This window comes from Salvelinus namaycush, chromosome 20, assembly GCF_016432855.1.
Source record: "Salvelinus namaycush isolate Seneca chromosome 20, SaNama_1.0, whole genome shotgun sequence".
NCBI classification, from domain to species: domain Eukaryota; kingdom Metazoa; phylum Chordata; class Actinopteri; order Salmoniformes; family Salmonidae; genus Salvelinus; species Salvelinus namaycush.
Window position 1 is genome coordinate 35,130,040 of NC_052326.1, and position 23,009 is coordinate 35,153,048.

Here is a 23,009-nt window from a genome sequence, read left to right on the forward strand (position 1 = left end):
CATCACAAGAGACTCTGGTTTAATTCCAGGCTGTATCACAACCAGCTGTGATTGGGAGTCCCATAGGGCGGTGCACAAGTGGCCCAGCATAGTCTGCGTTAGGGTTTGGCCGGGGTAGGCCGTCATTGTAAATAAGAACTTGTTCTTAACTGACTTGCCTGGTTAAATTTAAAAAAATAAGTGAGATGCCTGGTTGAGCCTGTTTTACTAGTGCTTCAACTGAGAGTTTCAAGTAGTGTTAATCGACATCTGGAATGACATCATATGCCATAGGGGGAGCTAGTAGCGCTGCACAAAGATTTCCATAAAACACGGAGTCAATCATGAATTGAAGCTACCTTGGCCAACTTCATGGATTCATTTGACTTCAGATTAATTTTCCTACTCCTTTCTGTGCTCTGTATTAGCTGAGATCATTAGGAGGGCCTGATTATTAACATAATAGCCAGATTGGTGTCAGATAATTAACATCATCTGCAAAGCTAACACATGGACTTGTTTTAAGATCGTCATACCATGGATCATTTAGCTGTTTGATTTTGAAACACATTGAAAAACACATTCATAAATGGGAAAAAAACACATTCATAAATCCATATTTGTTTCTAGGTCAAACCGTTCAGACGCTACAGACGTTTTCGGGATGTCTCGTTGTCTGACAAACACCACTGTAGAACGCCCACCTTCCACCGCAGATGCAGAAGGCCAACAGTCTTCGGTAATTGAGACGCAGCCCATGCAACAAACAAAAAAACATACAGTAGCCCTATCTCTATCTTAAACTGACGGATTTTGATGGGTTTTTTTTTAAATTATGTGACAGATTGTTAATACCCTCTAGGGCCTCAAACAGTAATTTGTGTAGTCTACATCACACGTTCAAGAAAGACAAATACATTGACATTTATTCCAGAAATCAGAAATTGTCCATTACAAACAATGAAGATTGATACAAAAAATGTATGTAGGCTACCTGAATATTCACCTCTGTTTATACCATTTAATTTCATTGGTGTAACTCAGGCCCGATGAGGTGTGTAGCCTATTCCTCTAGATGTCACTCTAATGTAGTGACAGGCAAGGATTGTATTGTCTTCCGCATTCAGTCAGTTTCATAATGATCCCTTGCATAGCAGGTCGTACCAGAGTTACCTGGTCGGACGCAACAATAGTAGTGAAACGATGACTACAATAATTTGATATGCTTTTTCTTTCCATCTTTTACCGGAACAGTTCAACAGCCGACGAAGATTAGAATACTTTGATGCGCTCACAGGTCTGTATACGATACTGGGTAAAAACAAGGGAGTGGGGGATAGAACCGGCGAAGCCTACTGTATCGTGTTTGCGGATGTACAAGCTAGTATCCAGTCAGATGTGATTGTGGCATGCTGGTAGGTATCCTATGAAAATTACTCTGTAATCCGATGCGTAAACCACCGTAACTCATATATTTGGCTGTCTGCCTGAACTTTAAAGAGCCAAATAATTGGATTTTGGCTGAATTACGCAGTTTACTCATACATGCCGTGCTGTATCAGTAGGCTACGTGTCATTTTTACATTGGGTACAGCTTTAATGTTCAACTGCTCTCTCTGCCTGTTGCCCAGGGTTATGTTATGCATGGTACAACATTATTTAGGCCTAATTTAGTAGTCTGCTAATTTGAAGAAAGTGAAAACTGATGTCACTTTGTTTGGTGGTAGTCCTTGCAATCTGGTATCTTTGGAACGTCCCTTTAAAATGGTAAGAGGTTAGGGTAGGGACGCCGGATAGCAAGGAAGCCGGATAGCACTGGCCGTTTGGTGATAGCAATGCATAGTGGTGGCTTCAGTAGCTGTTTAACAATTGAAAACATTGTATATCCATTGATGCATTTAGGAATGTACTTCTTTGCATCATACAGGCAGCGACATGCCATGATGACACTTGCTCACTCACTCATTTACTCACTCACTGACTCACTGATAAAAATGTCTGTCAGACTTTTAATAACTATGTTGTAGTCTGACAAAAGGACTTTCAAAGTTGGGCTCTCCTGAATCATCCAACTCTTCTATAGTTTATGACATGTCTCCATTTTCCTCCTGTCCTTTAGGCCCTAAGCAGAACCCCTGGGCTAGTTTGATGACAAGCTAGGCTAGAAGATGAGGAGGAGTCTAAATGACTGTTTCGTCTTTGACGTATTGACCCGTCTACTGTTGTTTGCAGTGTTCTGGTAAGTTGGGGGTTTTTAATGATAGAGATGGAGTATCAAATATACGATTCACTCTGACCCAAGTGGTCTGGACAACAACCTTGATTAATGTTTTGACCAGGGCCCAGGGTCTTGGAGAATGAACAGAGATAGGCTGGCTTTTAAATGTACACAGAGAGCTAACATCAATAACATGCATGTCAATCTCTCCTGGATCAAAGTAGAGGAGAGATTGATTGCATCACTACTTGTCTGTGTGAGAGGTATTGACATGCTGATGGCACCGAGCTGTCTGTTTAAACGACTAGCACACAGCTTAGACACCCATGCATACAGTACTCCACAAGACATGCCACCAGGGGTCTCTTCACAGTCCTCAAGTCCAGAACAGACTCCGGGAAACGCACAGTACTACATAGAGCCATGATTACATGGAACTCTATTCCACATCAAGTAACTCATGCAAGCAGTAAATCAGATTTAAAAACAGATAAATGTACTCCTTATGGAACAATGCGGACTGTGAAGAGACACACACACAGGCACACATGCATACGCACACACACACATGCACTCTACACACGTATATTGTACTATTGTTGTATGGTGGTACTATACATTTTGTGTTGTAGTGGTGTAATAATAATATGTGATGTACTGTTAAATTTTTGGTGTGATGTGCATTAATGTGTTTGGACCCCAGGAAGAGTGGCTGCTGCCTTGACAGCAGCTAATGGTGATCACTAATAAATACAAATGTAACAAGTATTTAAGTAGCTTTCTGGCCTTGAGGGTCAGATTGTTGTGAACTCCTCTGAGTATCGTACCGATCTCACTTGTGCACAAGTTCTGTCTATTAACCTTTGAAAATTACAGAATTATTCGCCTTGTCTTTGCATCCATAATTTTTCCACACCTTAGCAAATCGACTATTCCTAACAGTAGGCTTACAGCAACTTTAAATGAATGTGTATAGGTGCTGTTGCCCAGCCTTGTACCAGATCTGTTTGTGCTGTCTTTACAAGTCCTATGACAATCAATCACCATAGGAGTATATTGGAGCTGTTTCCTTATGTAATAATAGAACAGGTGCCAATGATTCTCTCTGTCCTTTTAGTGTGACGGAGGTGCTACCTCCTTTCTCTCGTGAGATCCAGCCAGAGGAGATGTGGCTCTACAAGTTCCACCATGTGGAGAATGACCACGTTCCTACCAAACTCATGTTTGTAAGTACCAGTACTACTAATGACAGTCTTCATTAACCTCTATAATAACGTATTTACAGCAGCCAGCCAAAGAAAATGAACTTCTTCTCAATGGTCTGGTTCCTAACAGGGTCTCTTCCTCTCCAAGTGGAGTTTTTCCTATTGTCACTGTCGCATTGTAGGCTTGCTTTTTTGGGTCTGAATTTTGTCAAGACAGTCTGGTTTCAATATCAAAATGATTATCAGAACAAATTGGATTGAGTAATTTTCATGCACAATAAAACTGTTTTTTCCCTTCCCTCTGTTTTGCAGAGCATAGCACTTTTCATCCCTATGGCTGTCATCATGTTGTTTGCCTTTCTGAACAAGACAGAGAAGAGGGACATTAAGGACGCCTCTCTGGGTAGGTACAGTGTCACGCTCAGAAACCCCTCCTTTCTACAAAGTACCTGTAGGCAAACTCAATGGATTTGGACTCCCCTTTAAGGCAAGATAACAGTTTAATTAACTATGGTTGAGGGTAAAGGTTTAACTGGGATGTGGACACGAAGCTAGAGTTAGGGTTGTGGTTGAGACTAGGGTTAGGGTAACCTAACGTAGCAGGCGTAAAATAAATGCCTAAGCTGCGTTTCTTTCTTTCTGGTCCTGATGAGAAAAAAACAACTGTCAGGGGAGGTTATCTTCTGCACTGTTTAACCAATCCAGTAAATGTGGAGGAGGAGTTAAGATGGAGCGTCACGTTGTTAACGTCCAAAAGCGGAAGTCGCGTCAAAGGCACTCTTTCCATTTCCCCTGAAAACCGGATGCATCTTGTAGTTTCAGTCTCCGCAGAGGGCGGGGTTATGATTGAGACCATAAAGTCTTTGGCTGCATTTACACAGGCGGCCCAATTCTGATATTTTTTTCAGAGCTGATCTGATTGGTCAAACAATTAGTGAAAAAAGATCAGAATTGGCCTGCCTGTCTAAACGCAGCCATAGACAACATTCAAGGCAATAAATTGTTTCACAAATTATTGACATTTTTAAGAACTAAGATAAGCTTGCTTTTACATGAAAATCTCATATCTACTTTTACTGTAGATAACCCATGAAGATGTTTTGACTCATGATGAGCAACACAGTATGAAGTACAAGACACATTTAAAAATGTATATATTTTGAATGAGTGAGGCAGTCCCAATCCTTTCATATTTTATGGGGTAAATTGAAGAGATATTAAAGTGTTGGGGAGATAGGGGAGGGAAAGGGCAGTGGGTCGGAGACGAACAGTGGTCAGTGGCTGTAACCGCTGGACCACATAAGCCACACGAGTCTCTTTCTGATTGACTTACATGTCAAATATTGTCACGTCAAATATTGTCACGTCATACTACAGAATACGAAAGATGTCTCATACAGTCTCTGTCTTCCTTTCAGCTGTGACGTTGACTCTGGTACTCAATGGGGTTTTCACCAACGCTATCAAACTGGCAGTGGGCAGGCCACGGCCAGATTTCTTCTACCGCTGTTTCCCTGATGGTCAGATGAACACGGAGCTGCAATGCAGTGGAGACCCCGACACCGTAAAGGAGGGGAGGAAGAGCTTCCCTAGCGGACACTCATCATGTGAGAGCAGACCTGAGGTCCATGCACGCATGCAAACACACACTTTACCAGTAACACTCATGACAGCTGGCGATCGGTTGATGACAACTAACGCAACACTTTTATGTCACAAACCGTTCTTTAGGTCAGCTAACTACATTATACTGTACATATCCAAGACCTTGACCTTTCTCTCTATGCGCTGCCTTCTCAGTTGCCTTTGCTGGTCTGGGCTTCACTGCTCTGTATGTGGCGGGGAAGCTGCACTGCTTTAGTCCAGCAGGACGGGGCAAAGCCTGGCGACTCTGTGCCTTCCTCGCCCCTCTCCTCTTTGCCATCCTCATCGCCATGTCCAGGACCTGCGACTACAAGCATCACTGGCAAGGTAGACAGCTTGATAGCTAACGCTCGGCAGAAACTAAGAGTTTTGATTGAAGTGTGGAACTTAAGGGTTTGGTAACAATTTGAACATAAATATACAGTGAGCTCCAAAAGTATTGGGACAGTGACACATTTGTTGTTTTGGCTCTGTGCTCCAGCACAGAGGATTTGAAATGATACAATGACTATGAGGTAGTGCAGACTGTCAGCTTTAATTTTAGGGTACATTTTAGGAATTACAACACTTTTTGTACATAATCTCCCAAACAACAAAATATGTCATTGTCCCAATACTTTTGAAGCTTAATGTGTATATACAGTGCCTTCGGAAAGTATTCAGATCCCTTGACTTTTTCCACATTTTGTTACTTTACAGCCTTATTCTAAAATTGAGTAAATCGTTTTTTCATTCAATCTACACACAATACCCCATAATGACTAAGCAAAAACAGGTTTAGATTTTTTTTGCAAATGTATTAAAAATACAAACCTGAAATGTCACATTTACATAAGTATGCAGACCCTTTACTCAGTACTTTGTTGAAGCACCTTTGGCAGTGATTACAACCTCGAGTCTACTTGGGTATGACGCTACAAGCTTGGCACACCTGTATTTGGGGAGTTTCTCCCATTCTTCTCTGCAGATCCTCTTAAGCACTGTCAGTTTGGATGGGGAGCGTCGCTGCACAGCTATTTTCAGGTCTCTCCAGAGATGTTCGATCGGGTTCAAGTCCGGGCTCCGGCTGGGCCCCTCAAGGACATTCAGAGACTTGTCCTGAAGCCACTCCTGCATTGTGTGCTTAGGGTTGTTGTCCTGTTGGAAGGTCAACCTTCACCCCAGTCTGAGGTCCTGAACGCTCTGGAGCAGGTTTTCATAAAGGATCTCTCTGTACTTTTTTTCTGTTAATCTTTCCCTCGATCCTCACTAGTCTCCCAGTCCCTGCCTTTGAAAAACATCCCCACAGCATGATGCTGCCATGCTTCACCGTAGGGACAGTGCCAGGTTTCCTCCGGACCCAACACTTGGCATTCAGGCCAAAGAGTTCAATCTTGGTTTCATCAGACCAGAGAATCTTGTGTCTCATGGTTTGAGAGTCCTTTACGTGCCTTTTGGAAAACTCCAAGTGTCCTGCCATGTGCTATTTACTGAGAAGTGGCTTCCGTCTGGCCACTCTATCATAAAGACCTGATTGCTAGAGTGCTGCAGAGATGGTTGTCCTTCTGGAAGGTTCTCCCATATCCACAGAGGAATTCTGGAGTGCTGTCAGAGTGACCATAGAGTTCTTGGTCACCTCCCTGAACAAGGCCCTTCTTCCCCTATTGCTCAGTTTGGCCGGGCGGCCAGCTCTAGGAAGAATCTTGGTGGTTCCAAACTTCTTCCATTTAAAAATGATGGAGGCCACTGTGTTGGGCACCTTCAATGCTGAAGCAATTTTTTGATACCCTTCCCCAGATCTGTGCCTTGACACAATCCTGTCTCGGAGCTCTACAGACAATTCCTTAGACCTCATGGCTTGGTTTTTGCTCTGACATGCACTGTCAACTGTGGGACCTTTTATATAGACAGGTGTGTGCATTTCCAAATTATGTCCAATCAATGTAATTTATCACAGGTGGACTCCATCTTTGAGATGTTTTTACAACTTGATTGATCAATGGAAAACGGATGCACCTGAGCTTAATTTCGAGTCTCATAGCAAAGGGTCTGAATACTTACATAAATAAGGTATTTCTGTTTTTAATTTTTAATAAATTAGCTAACACTTCTAAAAACCTGTTTTCGCTTTGTCATTATTATTTTTATTTTTTTTAACCTTTATTTAACCAGGTAGGCAAGTTGAGAACAAGTTCTCATTTACAATTGCGACCTGGCCAAGATAAAGCAAAGCAGTTCGACACATACAACAACACAGAGTTACACGTGGAGTAAAACAAACATACAGTCAATAATATTGTAGAAAAATAAGTCTATATTCAATGTGAGCAAATGAGGTGAGATAAGGGAGGTCAAGGCAAAAAAGGCCATGGTGGCGAAGTAAATACAATATAGCAAGTAAAACACTGGAATGGTAGATTTGCAGTGGAAGAATGTGCAAAGTAGAAATAGAAATAATGGGGTGCAAAGGAGCAAAATAAATAAATAAATACAGTAGGGGGAGAGGTAGTTGTTTGGGCTAAATTATAGATGGGCTATGTACAGGTGCAGTAATCTGTGAGCTGCTCTGACAGCTGGTGCTTAAAGCTAGTGAGGGAGATAAGTGTTTCCCGTTTCAGAGATTTTTGTAGTTCGTTACAGTCATTGGCAGCAGAGAACTGGAAGGAGAGGCGGCCAAAGGAGATATTGGCTTTGGGGGTGTCCAGAGAGATATACCTGCTGGAGCGTGTGCTACAGGTGGGTGCTGCTATGGTGACCAGTGAACTGAGATAAGGGGGGACTTTACCTAGCAGGGTCTTGTAGATGGCCTGGAACCAGTGGGTTTGGCGACGAGTATGAAGCGAGGGCCAGCCAACGAGAGCGTACAGGTCACAGTGGTGGGTAGTATATGGGGCATTGGTGACAAAACGGATGACACTGTGATAGACTGCACCCAATTTATTGAGTAGGGTATTGGAGGCTATTTTGTAAATGACATCGCCGAAGTCGAGGATCGGTAGGATGGTCAGTTTTACGAGGGTATGTTTGGCAGCATGAGTGAAGGATGCTTTGTTGCGAAATAGGAAGCCAATTCTAGATTTAACTTTGGATTGGTGATGTTTGATGTGAGTCTTGAAGGAGAGTTTACAGTCTAACCAGACACCTAGGTATTTGTAGTTGTCCACATATTCTAAGTCAGAACCGTCCAGAGTAGTGATGCTGGACGGGCGGGCAGGTGCAGGCAGCGATCGGTTGAAGAGCATGCATTTAGTTTTACTTGTATTTAAGAGCAGTTGGAGGCCACGGAAGGAGAGTTGTGTGGCATTGAAGCTCGTCTGGAGGGTTGTTAACACAGTGTCCAAAGAAGGGCCAGAAGTATACAGAATGGTGTCGTCTGCGTAGAGGTGGATCAGAGACTCGCCAGCAGCAAGAGCGACATCATTGATGTATACAGAGAAGAGAGTCAGCCCAAGAATTGAACACTGTGGCACCCCCATAGAGACTGCCAGAGGCCCGGACAACAGGCCCTCCGATTTGACACACTGAACTCTATCAGAGAAGTAGTTGGTGAACCAGGCGAGGCAGTCATTTGAGAAACTAAGGCTATTGAGTCTGCCGATGAGGATGTGGTGATTGACAGAGTCGAAAGCCTTGGCCAGGTCAATGAATACGGCTGCACAGTATTGTTTCTTATCGATGGCGGTTAAGATATCGTTTAGGACCTTGAGCGTGGCTGAGGTGCACCCATGACCAGCTCGGAAACCAGATTGCATAGCGGAGAAGGTGCGGTGGGATTCGAAATGGTCGGTGATCTGTTTGTTAACTTGGCTTTCGAAGACCTTAGAAAGGCAGGGTAGGATAGATATAGGTCTGTAGCAGTTTTGGTCAAGAGTGTCCCCCCCCTTTGAAGAGGGGGATGACCGCAGCTGCTTTCCAATCTTTGGGAATCTCAGACGACATGATAGAGAGGTTGAACAGGCTAGTAATAGGGGTTGCAACAATTTTGGCAGATAATTTTAGAAAGAAAGGGTCCAGATTGTCTAGCCTGGCTGATTTGTAGTGGTCCAGATTTTGCACCTCTTTCAGAACATCAGCTGACTGGATTTGGGAGAAGGAGAAATGGGGAAGGCTTGGGCGAGTTGCTGTGGGGGGTGCAGTGCTGTTGACCGGGGTAGGGGTAGCCAGGTGGAAAGCATGGCCAGCGTAGAAAAATGCTTATTGAAATTCTCAATTATAGTGGATTTATCGGTGGTGACAGAGTTTCCTATCCTCAGTGCAGTGGGCAGCTGGGAGGAGGTGCTCTTATTCTCCATGGACTTTACAATGTCCCAGAACTTTTTTGAGTTTGTGTTGCAGGAAGCAAATTTCTGCTTGAAAAATCTAGCCTTGGCTATTCTAACTGCCTGTGTATATTGGTTTCTAACTTCCCTGAAAAGTTTCATATCACGGGGGCTGTTCGATGCTAATGCAGAACCCCACAGGATGTTTTTGTGTTGGTTAAGGGCAGTTAGGTCTGGAGAGAACCAAGGGCTATATCTGTTCCTTGTTCTACATTTCTTGAATGGGGCATGCTTATTTAAGATGGTGAGGAAGGCATTCAAAAAAAATAACCAGGCATCCTCTACTGACGGGATGAGGTCAATATCCTTCCAGGATACCCGGGCCAGGTCGATTAGAAAGGCCTGCTCGCTGAAGTGTTTCAGGGAGCGTTTGACAGTGATGCGTGGCTGGCCCATTACGGATGCAGGAAATGAGGCAGTGATTGCTGAGATCTTGGTTGAAAACAGCAGAGGTGTATTTAGAGGGCAAGTTGGTTAGGATGATATCTATGAGGGTGCCTGTGTTTACGGCTTTGGGTTTGTACCTCGTAGGTTCATTGATAATTTGTGTGAGATTGAGGGCATCAAGCTTAGATTGTAGGATGGCTGGGGTGTTAAGCATGTCCCAGTTTAGGTCACCTAGCAGCACGAGCTCTGAAGATAGATGGGGGGCAATCAGTTCACATATGGTGTCCAGAGCACAGCTGGGGGCAGAGGGTGGTCTTTAGCAGGCGGCAACGGTGAGAGACTTGTTTTTAGAGAGGTGGATTTTTAAAAGTAGAAGTTCAAATTGTTTGGGTACAGACCTGGATTGTAGGACAGAACTCTGCAGGCTATCTCTGCAGTAGATTACAAATGTTGTAGTTAGGGATGGAGATTTCAGAGTTTTTGGTGGTCTTCCTAAGCCATGATTCAGACACGGCTAGGACATCCCGGTTGGCAGAGTGTGCTCAGGCAGTGAATAAAACAAACTTAGGGAGGAGGCTTCTAATGTTAACATGAAACCAAGGCTTTTACGGTTACAGAAGTCATCAAAAGAGAGCACCTGGGGAATAGGAGTGGAGCAAGGCACTGCAGGGCCTGGATTCACCTCTACATCGCCAGAGGAACAGAGGAGGAGTAGGATAAGGGTACGGCTTAAAGCTATGAGAACTGGTCGTCTAGTATGTTCGGAACAGAGAGTAAAAGGAGCAGGTTTCTGGGGGCGATAAAATAGCTTCAAGGTATAATGTACAGACAAAGGTATGTTAGGATGTGAATATAGTGGAGGTAAACCTAGGCATTCAGTAATGATGAGAGAGATATTGTCTCTAGAAACATCATTGAAACCAGGTGATGTCATCGCATGTGTGGGTGGTGGAACTGAAAGGTTGAATAAGGTATAATGAGCAGGGCTAGAGGCTCTACAGTGAAATAAGCCAATAAACACTAACCAGAACAGCAATGGACAAGGCATATTGACATTAAGGAGAGGCATGCTTAGCCGAGTGATCATAAGGGTCCAGTGAGTAGTGAGGTTGGTTGGGGTCACGGCGATTCAGACAGCTAGCCGGGCTATGGGTAGCAAGCTGGCAGAAGATGAAGGTTTGTTTTTAGCCACTTCGTGCGTTTCCGTCGGTAGATTAGTGGGGTTCCGTGTGGTAGAGGGGACCAATCCAATTGGCAAAATAGTTATAGTTATAGTGGCCCAAGAAAATTGTCCGATATACCTATTCAGATAGCAGCCGATAAGACAGCTAACGATTAGCGGGCCGCAGATGGGTGTTCAGGTTATGTCGCGATGGAGGGGCCAGTTATTATGGGGTATTGTGTCTAGGTTTATGCACTGTATATGTCACAGTTGCATCGTACGTTTGTGTACAACCCTTATTACCCCTTCTTGATAATAGGTAGTAATAATAATATTTTCTCATGTTACAGTAGAAGGTTGAGCCCGTTACATTCTCACTGTAATGGGCCTATTGATAAAGTGTTGCCTTATCCCGCATGGCGACTGGCTTTGCTTTGACCTTCAGGCTTTGTCATTGGCTTTCACAAGCCCTGATCAACTTTTGATGTCTTTATTTTCAAAATAATTCCAACCACTATCAACACAACCCCTGTTTCAAGTGTGGCAAATTACAATTATATTGGCTGGTTACAGATCATTCAATAATGAACTTCACATTGCACTAAATTGCTGAAATATAAATGTAAACTGAACATAATTCTAATATTTTTGTTCTCCAGATGTCCTGGTGGGCTCTCTGCTGGGGTTGGTGTTTGCCTGTCTGGGCTACTGGCAGCACTACCCGTCTCTCAGTGACTCAGACAGCCACAGGCCCCTGCTGCACAGGGAAGTAGTCCCGGCGGCACAGGAGCGCAAGCAGCAGGAGCAGCAGGCCAACTCAGGATACCTTCTGCCTCTGTAAGGAGCCCCAGGCCTGCTTCTGTACTGGGTGCATACCCATAATCTCTCCTTCTTCCTGTAGTGTGCACTCGTGTAATAATCCCCACACATGTAAAAGCATTGGATTGGTGTATGTGTTAGAGTTCCATGTACCCGTAATTTCCTTTCAAATCCATGAAGGGAAGTGAACAAGTGCACACTTTGGGAGAAAGGAGAGGTTATTGGGACACAACCTCTCATTTTACTTTCAAATCATGATGAATAAGTTTATATGGACAGGGGGGACCTGATCCTAGACCATCAGCCTTATGATTGCAGATCCAGACCTCCACTGTGGAAAAACAAACAAACAAACAACTTTAGTTGGAGAGGAGCGGTACCAAGTAGTCTGCTCCTCACTCAATCAGTGCTGTCTGTTGGTCTATTCCAAGAAGATGAACAGTACTACTGTAAAAACAGGGTTGCATTCCCAGGCTATCATGCTAATATCAATGTTTCTAATCTTTGAAGGACCAATTGTATAGAAGTGAAAGGACCTCCACGGTTACGTTGGATCACAAGCAAGGGAACATGCTAGCACTCTCGGTTTTACAAATCTAAGAGTAATCCAAATCGAATGAGAAAATGAATGAATCATATGGAGTCTTTCTTGATCACTTATGATGCCAAAATTGGATGTCTCCTTTTTTAATGCACTTACGGATACTGTATGTATAGTACGTTGTTTACGATACTGTGCCAATAAAGTTTGTTACCAGGGAATGTACGGATTCAGCAGACTTTCTTTACATTGTCAAATGTCAATATGGTTTTCTACAGTTTTTGTTAAGTAGGGAACTTCACCCATGCTTTCGCTGAAGCCAATCATCCATGTGGTTTATGTTCCACAGCACAGTATGTTAACAGCACAGGAGGGTGGTGGCACCTTAATTGGGGAGGATGGGCTCGTAGTAATGGCTGGAGCGGAATTGGTGGAATGGTGTCAAACGTTTTCAATGTGTTTGATGCCATTCCATTAGTGCCGTTCCAGCCATTATTATGAGCCAGCCTCCACTGGTTAACAGCTGGAACATTGTGTCTTTATGTAGGAGAAGCAGAACACAGACTGACACCTAGCCTATTCAGTTGCCAAGTAGCCTTTACACTTCATTCTGTTCTAGATCTGTTGAGCTAGAAGTAGATATGGACTAACTGAATTGTCAAGGCTGACATTTTTGCTTAACTTACCCCCCCCCCCCCCCCCCCCCCACACACACACTAAATATAATTAAACAATAGTCGTAAAGCTTTGCAGATGTTCCCATTCCCCACTCAAAGCTTGGAATCCTATTAGCTAGGTATTATTATTAGTTAAGATTTTTGTAATTTCTGTAGGATTCTGCCAGTGATTTATAGCTTACAGGTTTACTGTTGTGTTGCTACACATCTCTCTATCGTCATGGGAATTGACCTTTGATCCTACTACTGAATCACTAAACCGGTGATGTCATTCAGAACATATGAGTGTTGGGACCTGCTTGCGACAAGTAAAGTGTATCAGAGGAAAGTCCACCCTGTTGGAAATCTTAACAGACCTTTGCGTCTTTTTGCGTTTAACAATATCTAAATGGTTTGGGATTTTTATATATTCTAAGGAAGACTATTTGCAACTTTCAACAGAGAGAGAGATCATAGAGATCCACTCAGGAGGAACTGCCATATTTGATAGAGTCATACTATAACATTAGCTGTACATTGAAGGTATGTAGCTATTTCTGATGTCTGCTCTCTACTTCAAAGAATGTTAGTTGTAATAGTATAAGTGATGAATTGACTACATTCACTCCCAGCACCATGATTAAGTGTCAAGTTCCAAGGTAAACAAACATTCCCAGTATGTTGTGAGACGGTATGCACAATCTATCCATGGATACTAAAGACCCAGATGTCAGTTCCCCTATAGCATCTAAAACAATGCTATTTTCCCTGAACCCCAGCACCAGATGAATGTGTAAATATTAGAATTCTGTTTGTGCCTCACAGGTAGCATATTAAAGCTTACTGGGTGACCAACCTGAGCCTATCAAATTACACCTCTTCATACAGTAGCCAGACAGTAGGTGAGCTTGTTTTTCATTTATTTGTGTCGTTCTGTTCTTTAAAAGCAGACCAAAAATATGGAAGTCCCCTATGGGTAAAATCTAAGAAATCTATTTAATTATTTTATATTATTTTCTGTCCTACTCTATTCTAATATATTCTATTTACTCCCACTCTCACATAGCTTCACTGATCTATCTGCCATGGAAGGTGTGACAGGTGTATATGAGCCGGTGCAGCACCATTGGTTCCACTGCCAGAATCCGGTGGACTGTAGAAGCTCCTGGATCCCATTCAGCAGAGAGGATTCTCTACGGCTGGAGGAGACACACAAACATGGCATGAGACTATTCATCACACTTTTACAAATACACATTTAATACAATACACATTACACTAATACACATGTAATACACATTAAATGTTCATTAATTAGTTTATTTATACAGAGGGAAATCATTTAAAATGTCAAGTATACAGTTAAAAACATATACAGTTAAAGACATTGTTCTTGTATTGTTACCCCTCTATACCACAAACTATGTGATGTAGTACCCCGAAACAAGAATATAACTCAATCCTACTTCTGAGTGAACCATTGTTCATGCAATAGAGCCTTATTAAGATAATGGTAGCACTTTACATTAGAGCATGGAATAAAGTGGCAATAGCCTGGTAGTAGAATGGTAACACATTATAGTTACTCACAGAGTAACAGATAACCCTTAATTCCAGTTGAATGAAGTGATCCCTGATGATAACAGCAATGATAAAGATGATTATAATGATGTCCTCATAATTGTGGGTTTGCTCCTAACAGGGGAGACCAGTGGGGAGGAAGAAGTGGAGGTGGTGGTAGCCACAGAAGGGAGGCGTTTTGACGTGAGGCTGAAGGAGAGGAGGTGCTTTGCGGTGTACTGGGAGCAGCCCCCCTTGGAGGTGAGGCGCTGCTCCTGGTTCCACAAAGGAGACAAGGACATCTCCTACACCCCTTACCCAGAGGACACCAGCCTAGTCCTGGAGGTAGGACACCGTCTTTAATGGCACCCTGGTGCCTATATAGTACACAGGGCCCTGGTCAAAAGTAATGCTCTACTGTATATAGGGAATAGGGTGCCATATCAGATGCACACGTCATTACAAAGTGATATATCTACCCTGTTACCTTGGTGTTTATCTTAGTACCATAGTATTGTGGGGACAGTATTTACTTATTTCTACAGTCTGAAGAGGTATACTGCAGATTGGTAATGACCTTGTTAGTTAATCTGTCAATTTATCGAACCTTGATAACATTGTCAATAACATAGTATGACTGACTGGATTTCAACCTGAGTCAACTGCACGCCCCAAGACTTGCGCTAACTACCCAAGCTAATGTCTGGAGGGCAGGAGACGCGGGTTCGAACCCCAGTCCGTTACATTTGTATCACTGTATTAAGGAGGCCTACATGATGGCAGTGAAGCTGAATGACTGGATGAAGAAGAAGATACAATTCCCCACTGGAGAAACGGTGGTGTTGCACAGCCCTACGGTATGACTCCCCATTCATAATTACAATTAGCCCACTGTAGTATACTGTTTGTCTGTAAAGACCAGGTCAATATTGCACTGTAAAATAGAACATATGCAACTCACATATGCAAAAGAGTTTATAGACCTTGCTCTGTCTCCGATAGCTTATGACACAGCAGCCGACAATCCCCTTGAAGGACTGTATAAGCCTCCCCTCTGAGCAGAGTCAACCCAGGATGGTCAAGAGGGGGCTGGAGGGTATTAGAGTAGAGCTACCTGAAGGTAAGTGTATGAGCCAGGCCTACCCTCTTCACTGAGGGCTTTAATTTCTACAGCTCCGTGTAAGATGGTCTCTCCTGTACTGTACTACCATGTGTATTAAATGCCAACAGTACTGGTAATTGGCCTGAACAACAGATATTGCATTGTGTACGGAGATCTCAGGTTTTTGAACCTCTAATGCATTCGAGGATAATTTACAGTACATGTTGGTAATTACATGATGACAAATGATAATTCCTTACACAGTATACAGTGTATTCGGAAAGTATTCAGACCCCTTGACCTTTTCCACATTTTGTTACGTTACAACCTTATTCTAAAATGTATTAAAATGTTGTTTTTCTTATCAATCTACACACAAAACCCCATAATGACAAAGCAAAAACAGGTTTTTAGAAATGTTAGCAAATGTATATATAAAAAAAAACAACGTAAATATAACATTTACATAAGAATTTCCAGACCCTTTACTCAGTACTTTGTTGAAGCACCTTTGGCAGCGATTACAGACTCAGACTCTGGCTGGGCCACTCAAGGACATTCAGAGACTTGTCGTGAAGCCACTCCTGCGTTGTCTTGGCTGTGTGCTTAGGGTTGTTGTCCTGTTGAAAGGTGAACCTTCGCCCCAGTCTGAGGTCCTGAGCGCTCTGGAGCAGGTTTTCATCAAGGATCTCTCTGTACTTTGCTCTGTTCATCTTTCTCTCAATCCTGACTAGTCTCCCAGTCCCTGCCTTTGAAAAGCATCCCCACAGCACCACCATGCTTCACCGTAGGGATGGTGCCAGGAATCTTGTTTCTCATGGTGCGAGAGTCTTTAGGTGCCTTTTGGCAAACTCCAAGTGGACTGTCATGTGCCTTTTACTGAGGAGTGGCTTCCGTATGGCCATAGAGGCCTGATTGGTAGAGTGCTGCGGAGATGGTTGTCCTTCTGGAAGGTTCTACCATCTCCACAGAGGAACTCTGGAGCTCTGTCAGAGTGACCATAGGGTTCTTGGTCACCTCCCTGACCAAGAACCTTCTCCTCTGATTGCTCAGTTTGGCCAGGCGGCCAACTCTGGGAAGGGTTTTGGTGGTTCCAAATTTCTTCCATTTAAGAATGATGGAGGCCACTGTGTTCTTGGGGAGCTTCAATACTGCAGACATTTACCCTTCCCCAGATCTGTGCCTCAACTCAATCCTGTCTTGGAGCTCTACGGACAATTCCTTCGACCTCATGGCTTGGTTTTTGCTCTGACATGCACTGTCAACTGTGGGACCTTATATAGACAGGTGTGTTCCTTTCCAAATCATGTCCAATCAATGGAATTTACCACAGGTGGATTCAAATTAATTAATATCCACCTGAGCTCAATTTCGAGTCTCGTAGCAAAGGGTCTGAATACTTACGTAAATAAGGTATTTCTGTTTTTTATTTGTAATACATTTGCAAAAATGTCTAAAAACCAGTTTTTGTCATTATGAGGTATTGTGTGTAGATTGCTGAGGAAAATGTTTTATTTAATCCATTTTAGAATAAGGCTGTAACGTAACAAAATGTGGAAAAAGTCAAGGGGTCTGAATACTTTCCGAAGGCACTGTACATTATTTGTGTTGTTGGTTTTTCAGGAGAACCTGACCAAGTTGACCACCTTGTGTTCATGGTGCATGGCATTGGACCAACCTGTGACATCCAGCTGCGTGGTGTCGTTCAGTGTGGTGTGTAGAACCTTTGATCCTTACCCCTTTACCTGGCTTCAGATTCTTTCATAGAAATACAGCTAAATTAATGAATGCCCTCCCTTCTCTCTTTTGTCCCTCTCTCCCCCATGTAGTGAATGATTTCCGGGGTGCCTCTCTCAGCCTACTGAGCAGTCACTTCAAGCAGAGTCAAGATGGGACCCACATGGGCCGTGTTGAGTTCCTGCCAGTCGACTGGCACCGGGTGCTACATGGTGATGCCACTGGGGTGGACGAGTAAGGCCTTGGACACACACACGCTCTCTCGCGCTCATTCTCTCTGTCTCTCTCTTTCTTTTTCTCTTCTTTTCTTTCTCTCTCTCTTCTTTTCTTTTCCTCTCTTAAAAACACACTGACACTCACCCACCCTCCATACAGCGATATCCAGAGGATCACCCTGCCCAGCATCAGTCGTCTGCGTCAGTTCAGCAACAGCACGGTGCTGGACCTGTTCTTCTACAACAGCCCCACATACTGCCAGACCATCATAGACACTGTGGCCTCAGAGATCAACCGCCTCCACCAAGTCTTCCTCCAGCGACACCCACAATTCACTGGGGCAGTGTCACTGGCTGGACACAGTCTGGGTCAGTACCTCATAGACCTCTCCTAACTTTTTAAAGCCCCTCCTAACTTTTTCCTCTCTCTCTTTTTTGTCTTTATTTAGACATGGCTAGTATTGATAACCATTATAGTAAGTTGTATTCTTTATTTATATGACTTTTCTAGGTTCTCTGATCCTCTTTGACCTTCTGACAAATCAAGAAAGAAGGAACACAGATGAAGAGGGAGTAAGTAACAGGCTACTGCCAAAATGTACAACTCCATTTTGGTCATGGCCACAACCACCAGCATTTTGATTCTAATTAGCTTGATGTTAATCGTATATGCCTTGTGCTTCAGAGTAGCGTCCGCAGTCCAAGTGAAGCAACCACATTAGACTTTGAGAGCTTTGAGGACACACTTAGGAGCTTTGGATTGGGCAAGTATGTCCAAATGCTTACAAAGGAGCAGATGGACTTAGAATCACTGGTAAGCATGTGCGTGTGTGTGTGCATATGTGTGTGTGTATGTTTGTGTGTGTGACTGTCTAACGACTGTTTGTGTCCTCTGTCTATTCACTAGGGGCTGTGTTCAGAGACATTCTTCAAAGACTTGGGAATACCCTTGGGGCCTCGCAAGAAGATCATGTACTTGTTGAAGAGATGGAGAGGGGTATGACCTATCTCTCATTCACATCCAAATGGATTCAGTCATTGCACATAAACACCGTGTGAAATTTTTCCCCAGTGTTCAAAATCTTTGATCTAACATTCCAGTCTATTGGATCCATTGTGCATAGCTTCCTGTCTGTCTCAGCCATGACAATATTCCATCCTAACTATTTGTAAAAGGCTGGAAGCTGGAAGTAGTGTCCCAAAAAATTACATTTTCCTTACATAGGCCACTACTTGGGTCCTGGTCAAAAGAAGTGCACTATGTAGGGAATAGGATGCCATTTGTGATGTAGACTCATTGTTTAGATTGTTATTGGAGCTCCTCTCTCTCTCGCTCTCTCCTTTGGCCCAGCAGCAGGAATCCAGGACAGGAACTTCACACCCAGTTCCTGGCATCCCCGGCATTGCCGGTATGTATCCCCAAGTCCAAGAACACCCGACCCTCCTTTCAGGCACCCCCTCCACCAGCCCAGTGGATTACAAGTACTTTGACGTTGGCATTGGCCAGGTAAACAAACAACAGTGACAGCATTCTGTTACATGTACACATGCCTTTTCTCTGTCTCCCTCCTCACAATGCCGGAATGTCTTAATAGTGTCTTAACGCAGTTAGCATGAGGCCTAACTAATACAACTGAAAATCTACTTCAATGAAATGTTTAATTTCATTTGAAAATGTTGCTACATTTTGATATCCATCCTTAGTTACAGAAAATGCAGAATTTACATATGGCGCATACTGAATTACTATTAACCATTAACCCCTTCCTTTCCTTCCCAGGTGTCCATCGTGTACCCTCAGCTGGCTTTCCAGCCACAGGCCTTCTTTGCCTTGGGCTCTCCTATAGGAATGTTCCTCACGGTGCGCGGCCTGAAGAGGATCGACCCCAAATACAGCCTCCCCACCTGCAAAAGCTTCTACAACATCTACCATCCAGTATGTTTATGGATCATACGTTATGAATATTTAATGTAGCTAAAGTCCATCTAAGTCATGAATATTCATAACGACCGGACTATGTGTTCTTCCTCGATGCAGTTTGACCCGGTTGCCTATAGGATTGAGCCCATGGTGGTGTTTCCAGAGTTGGACTTGCCCCCCATACTGATCCCACATCACAAGGGCAGGAAGAGGATGCATCTTGGTGAGACCTGAGACATAAAACTTTGATCTGGATGTTATAGAAACATTTCAAGAAATACACTTGCTGCTTACCACTGGTCAATGGTAGCCCAATATGTCATGAGCTTTTTGTTAGGACCCTTAGGGAGCATTGCTAAAGCTCTGACCTGTCTGATCATGTAAAAACACTGCCCTTCAATGAAGACATTGTTTTTATCCAGTGACAGTGTGAAAACTTTCATCCACCATCCAATGCAGTGACCCTGTGTTGATATTGTGTCCCTCAGAGCTGAAAGACAGTTTGAAGCGAGTCAGCTCAGATCTACTGCTCTCCATCAGTACTGTCCGTGGTGTGTGGCAGACCCTCACCATGCTACCTGTCAACACACTACCCCCGGTGGCCGGGGTAGGAACCACAGCTGCACTGCCACCTCAGGAGTCAGAAGGTGGGAGACCAGTGTGTAAGTAATCTAATTCATTCATTCATTCATTCATTCGGAACCATGTGTAATGTTTTAACATACATGCATTACTTTATTCTTCATAGTCTAAAAAAACAAATGTCCCTGTTTTTATTGTAGTAATTATAGTGTAGCTACACAGGTACCTTTTAAGAGCAACATAATGTAACATGATGTAAATCAAATTTCAAATCAAATGTATTTATATAGCCCTTCGTACATCAGCTGATATCTCAAAGTGCTGTACAGAAACCCAGCCTAAAACCCCAAACAGCAAGCAATGCAGGTGTAGAAGCACGGTGGCTAGGAAAAACTCCCTAGAAAGGCCAAAACCTAGGAAGAAACCTAGAGAGGAACCAGGTTATGAGGGGTGGCCAGTCCTCTTCTGGCTGTGCCGGGTGGAGATTATAACAGAACATGGCCAAGATGTTCAAATGTTCATAAATGACCAGCATGGTCAAATAATAATAATCACAGTAGTTGTCGAGGGTGCAGCAAGTCAGCACCTCAGGAGTAAATGTCAGTTGGCTTTTCATAGCCGATCATTAAGAGTATCTCTACGGCTCCTGCGGTCTCTAGAGAGTTGAAAACAGCAGGTCTGGGACAGGTAGCACGTCCGGTGAACAGGTCAGGGTTCCATAGCAGCAGGCAGAACAGTTGAAACTGGAGCAGCAGCACGGCCAGGTGGATTGGGGACAGCAAGGAGTCATCTTGCCGGGTAGTCCTGAGGCATGGTCCTAGGGCTGAGGTCCTCCGAGAGAGAGAGAGAAGGAAAGAGAGAATTAGAGAGAGCATACTTAAATTCACATAGGACACAGGATAAGACAGGAGAAGTACTCCAGATATAACAAACTGACCCTAGTCCCCCGACACATAAACTACTGCAGCATAAATACTGGAGGCTGAGACAGGAGGGGTCAGGAGACACTGTGGCCCCATCCGATGATACCCCCGGACAGAGCCAAACAGGAAGGATATAACCCCACCCACTTTGCCAAAGCACATCCCCAACACCACTAGAGGGATATCTTCAACCACCAACTTACCATCCTGAGACAAGGCCGAGTATAGCCCACAAAGATCTCCGCCACGGCACAACCCAGGGGGGGGCTCCAACCCAGACAGGAAGATCACGTCAGTGACTCAACCCTCCTAGGGACGGCATGAAAGAGCACCAGTAAGCCAGTGACTCAGCCCCTGTAATAGGGTTAGAGGCAGAGAATCCCAGTGGAGAGAGGGGAACCGGCCAGGCAGAGACAGCAAGGGTGGTTCGTTGCACCAGAGCTTTTCCGTTCACCTTCACACTCCTGGGCCAGACTACACTCAATCATATGACCCACTGAAGAGATGAGTCTTCAGTAAAGACTTAAAAGTTGAAACCGAGTCTGCGTCTCTCACATGGGTAGGCAGACCATTCCATAAAAATGGAGCTCTATAGGAGAAAGCCCTGCCTCCAGCTGTTTGCTTAGAAATTCTAGGGACAATTAGGAGGCCTGCGTCTTGTGACCGTAGCGTACGTGTAGGTATGTATGGCAGGATCAAATCGGAAAGATAGGTAGGAGCAAGTCCATGTAATGCTTTGTAGGTTAGCAGTAAAACCTTGAAATCAGCCCTTGCCTTAACAGAAAGCCAGTGTAGGGAGACTAGCAATGGAGTAATATGAACAAATCTTTTGGTTCTAGTCAGGATTCTAGCAGCCGTATTTAGCACTAACTGAAGTTTATTTAGTGCTTTATCCGGGTAGCCGGAAAGTAGAGCATTGCAGTAGTCTAACCTAGAAGTAACAAACGCATGGATACATTTTTCTGCATCATTTTTGGACAGAAAGTTTCAGATTTCTGCAATGTTACGTAGATGGAAAAAAGCTGTCCTTGAAACAGTCTTGATGTGTTCGTCAAAGAGAGATCAGGGTCCAGAGTAACGCCGAGGTCCTTCACAGTTTTATTTGAGACGACTTTACAACCATCAAGATTAATTGTCAGATTCAACAGAAGATCTCTTTGTTTCTTGGGACCTAGAACAAGCATCTCTGTTTTGTCCGAGTTTAAAAGTAGAACGTTTTCAGCTATCCACTTCTTTATGTCTGAAACACAGGCTTCTAAATATGGTTACATTTATGTGTCATATGTTCTTTGTGTGACATGTTTTTTGTATGTACTATGTGTATTTTTATCATGTTACCCCTGTCTGCAACCACATTTCCCTCTGGGGACAATAAAGTTTGAACTGTGTTACCTGAATCTTCCCTCAATACTCTTTTCCAGGTAGTGGGGCCCCAAATGGTACAGTCTCACCTACAGAGATGAGGAATATCAGTGTTGGAATGTTGAATGGCGGACGTCGGTTTGATTACGTCCTTCAGGAGAAACCCCTAGAGAGCTTCAACGAGTATCTGTTTGCCATTCAGAGCCATCTCTGCTACTGGTAAGAACAACTGAGTGAGGGTTGGTATCTTACATGTTTTCTTTAGCTTTCTGCGGTATCTCATGTTTTCTTTTGTGTTTCAGGGATTCCGAGGATACTGTGCTGCTGCTTTTGAGGGAAATCTATGAGGGGAAGGGAATCCTTCTGTAGCATCTCCAAATGTCAATGTAAATGATGGAGCTTATGAGTTGTGTATAATGCTTGTAATACAGGAGACTCTGGAAGCATGCTACAGTATGCATCAAATTTGTTTGATTTCATTATAAAAAATTGTTTAGTATATTGAGGCTTTGTTAAATGCATTTTAAATAAATTGTGATTTGATTTGGAGGTTAGTCATTTACAAACTGTTGTTTTTGGGTCTAAACCTAATGAACCGTTTGTATTAGAATGCATTTTAAATGTACTTTGATTATGGGCTCATTGTAGTTTGTTTACAAGCATGGAAAATGTGACTAACTTTTCATTAAAAGATGTTA

The 23,009-nt window shown here is 43.5% G+C and overlaps 2 protein-coding genes across 8 annotated transcripts; both read left to right on the top strand.

Moving 5' to 3' along the window:
• Window positions 1-1,095: 1,095 nt before the first annotated feature.
• On the top strand, window positions 1,096-13,753 carry plpp5 (phospholipid phosphatase 5). Of its 3 annotated transcripts, none has more exons than XM_039016173.1 (8): window positions 1,096-1,276; window positions 2,099-2,218; window positions 3,315-3,423; window positions 3,715-3,805; window positions 4,821-5,009; window positions 5,203-5,373; window positions 11,553-11,730; window positions 13,735-13,753. In XM_039016173.1, exons 2-8 carry the CDS (start codon window positions 2,148-2,150, stop codon window positions 13,736-13,738), a joined length of 813 nt encoding a protein of 270 aa, XP_038872101.1. In that variant the 5' UTR covers window positions 1,096-1,276; window positions 2,099-2,147; the 3' UTR covers window positions 13,739-13,753. The 3 variants fall into 3 exon arrangements, with proteins under 3 accessions (XP_038872101.1, XP_038872099.1, XP_038872100.1); XM_039016171.1 differs by lacking the exon at window positions 13,735-13,753 and adding an exon at window positions 12,223-12,474; XM_039016172.1 differs by lacking the exons at window positions 1,096-1,276; window positions 13,735-13,753 and adding exons at window positions 1,283-1,394; window positions 12,223-12,474.
• ddhd2 (DDHD domain containing 2) lies at window positions 11,710-23,009 on the top strand. 5 transcript variants are annotated; one of them, XM_039016167.1, is made up of 18 exons: window positions 11,710-11,730; window positions 13,735-13,811; window positions 13,976-14,130; window positions 14,612-14,814; window positions 15,234-15,326; window positions 15,472-15,589; window positions 17,195-17,284; window positions 17,401-17,542; window positions 17,684-17,892; window positions 18,035-18,096; window positions 18,209-18,337; window positions 18,431-18,520; window positions 18,875-19,030; window positions 19,304-19,459; window positions 19,562-19,667; window positions 19,933-20,106; window positions 22,371-22,530; window positions 22,614-23,009. In XM_039016167.1, the coding sequence occupies exons 3-18, from the start codon at window positions 13,995-13,997 to the stop codon at window positions 22,678-22,680; spliced, it is 2,091 nt and encodes a 696-aa protein (XP_038872095.1). In that variant the 5' UTR covers window positions 11,710-11,730; window positions 13,735-13,811; window positions 13,976-13,994; the 3' UTR covers window positions 22,681-23,009. The 5 variants fall into 5 exon arrangements, with proteins under 5 accessions (XP_038872095.1, XP_038872093.1, XP_038872097.1 ...); XM_039016165.1 differs by lacking the exon at window positions 11,710-11,730 and adding an exon at window positions 13,182-13,452; XM_039016168.1 differs by lacking the exon at window positions 11,710-11,730 and adding an exon at window positions 13,184-13,452 and having other exon boundaries at window positions 18,878-19,030.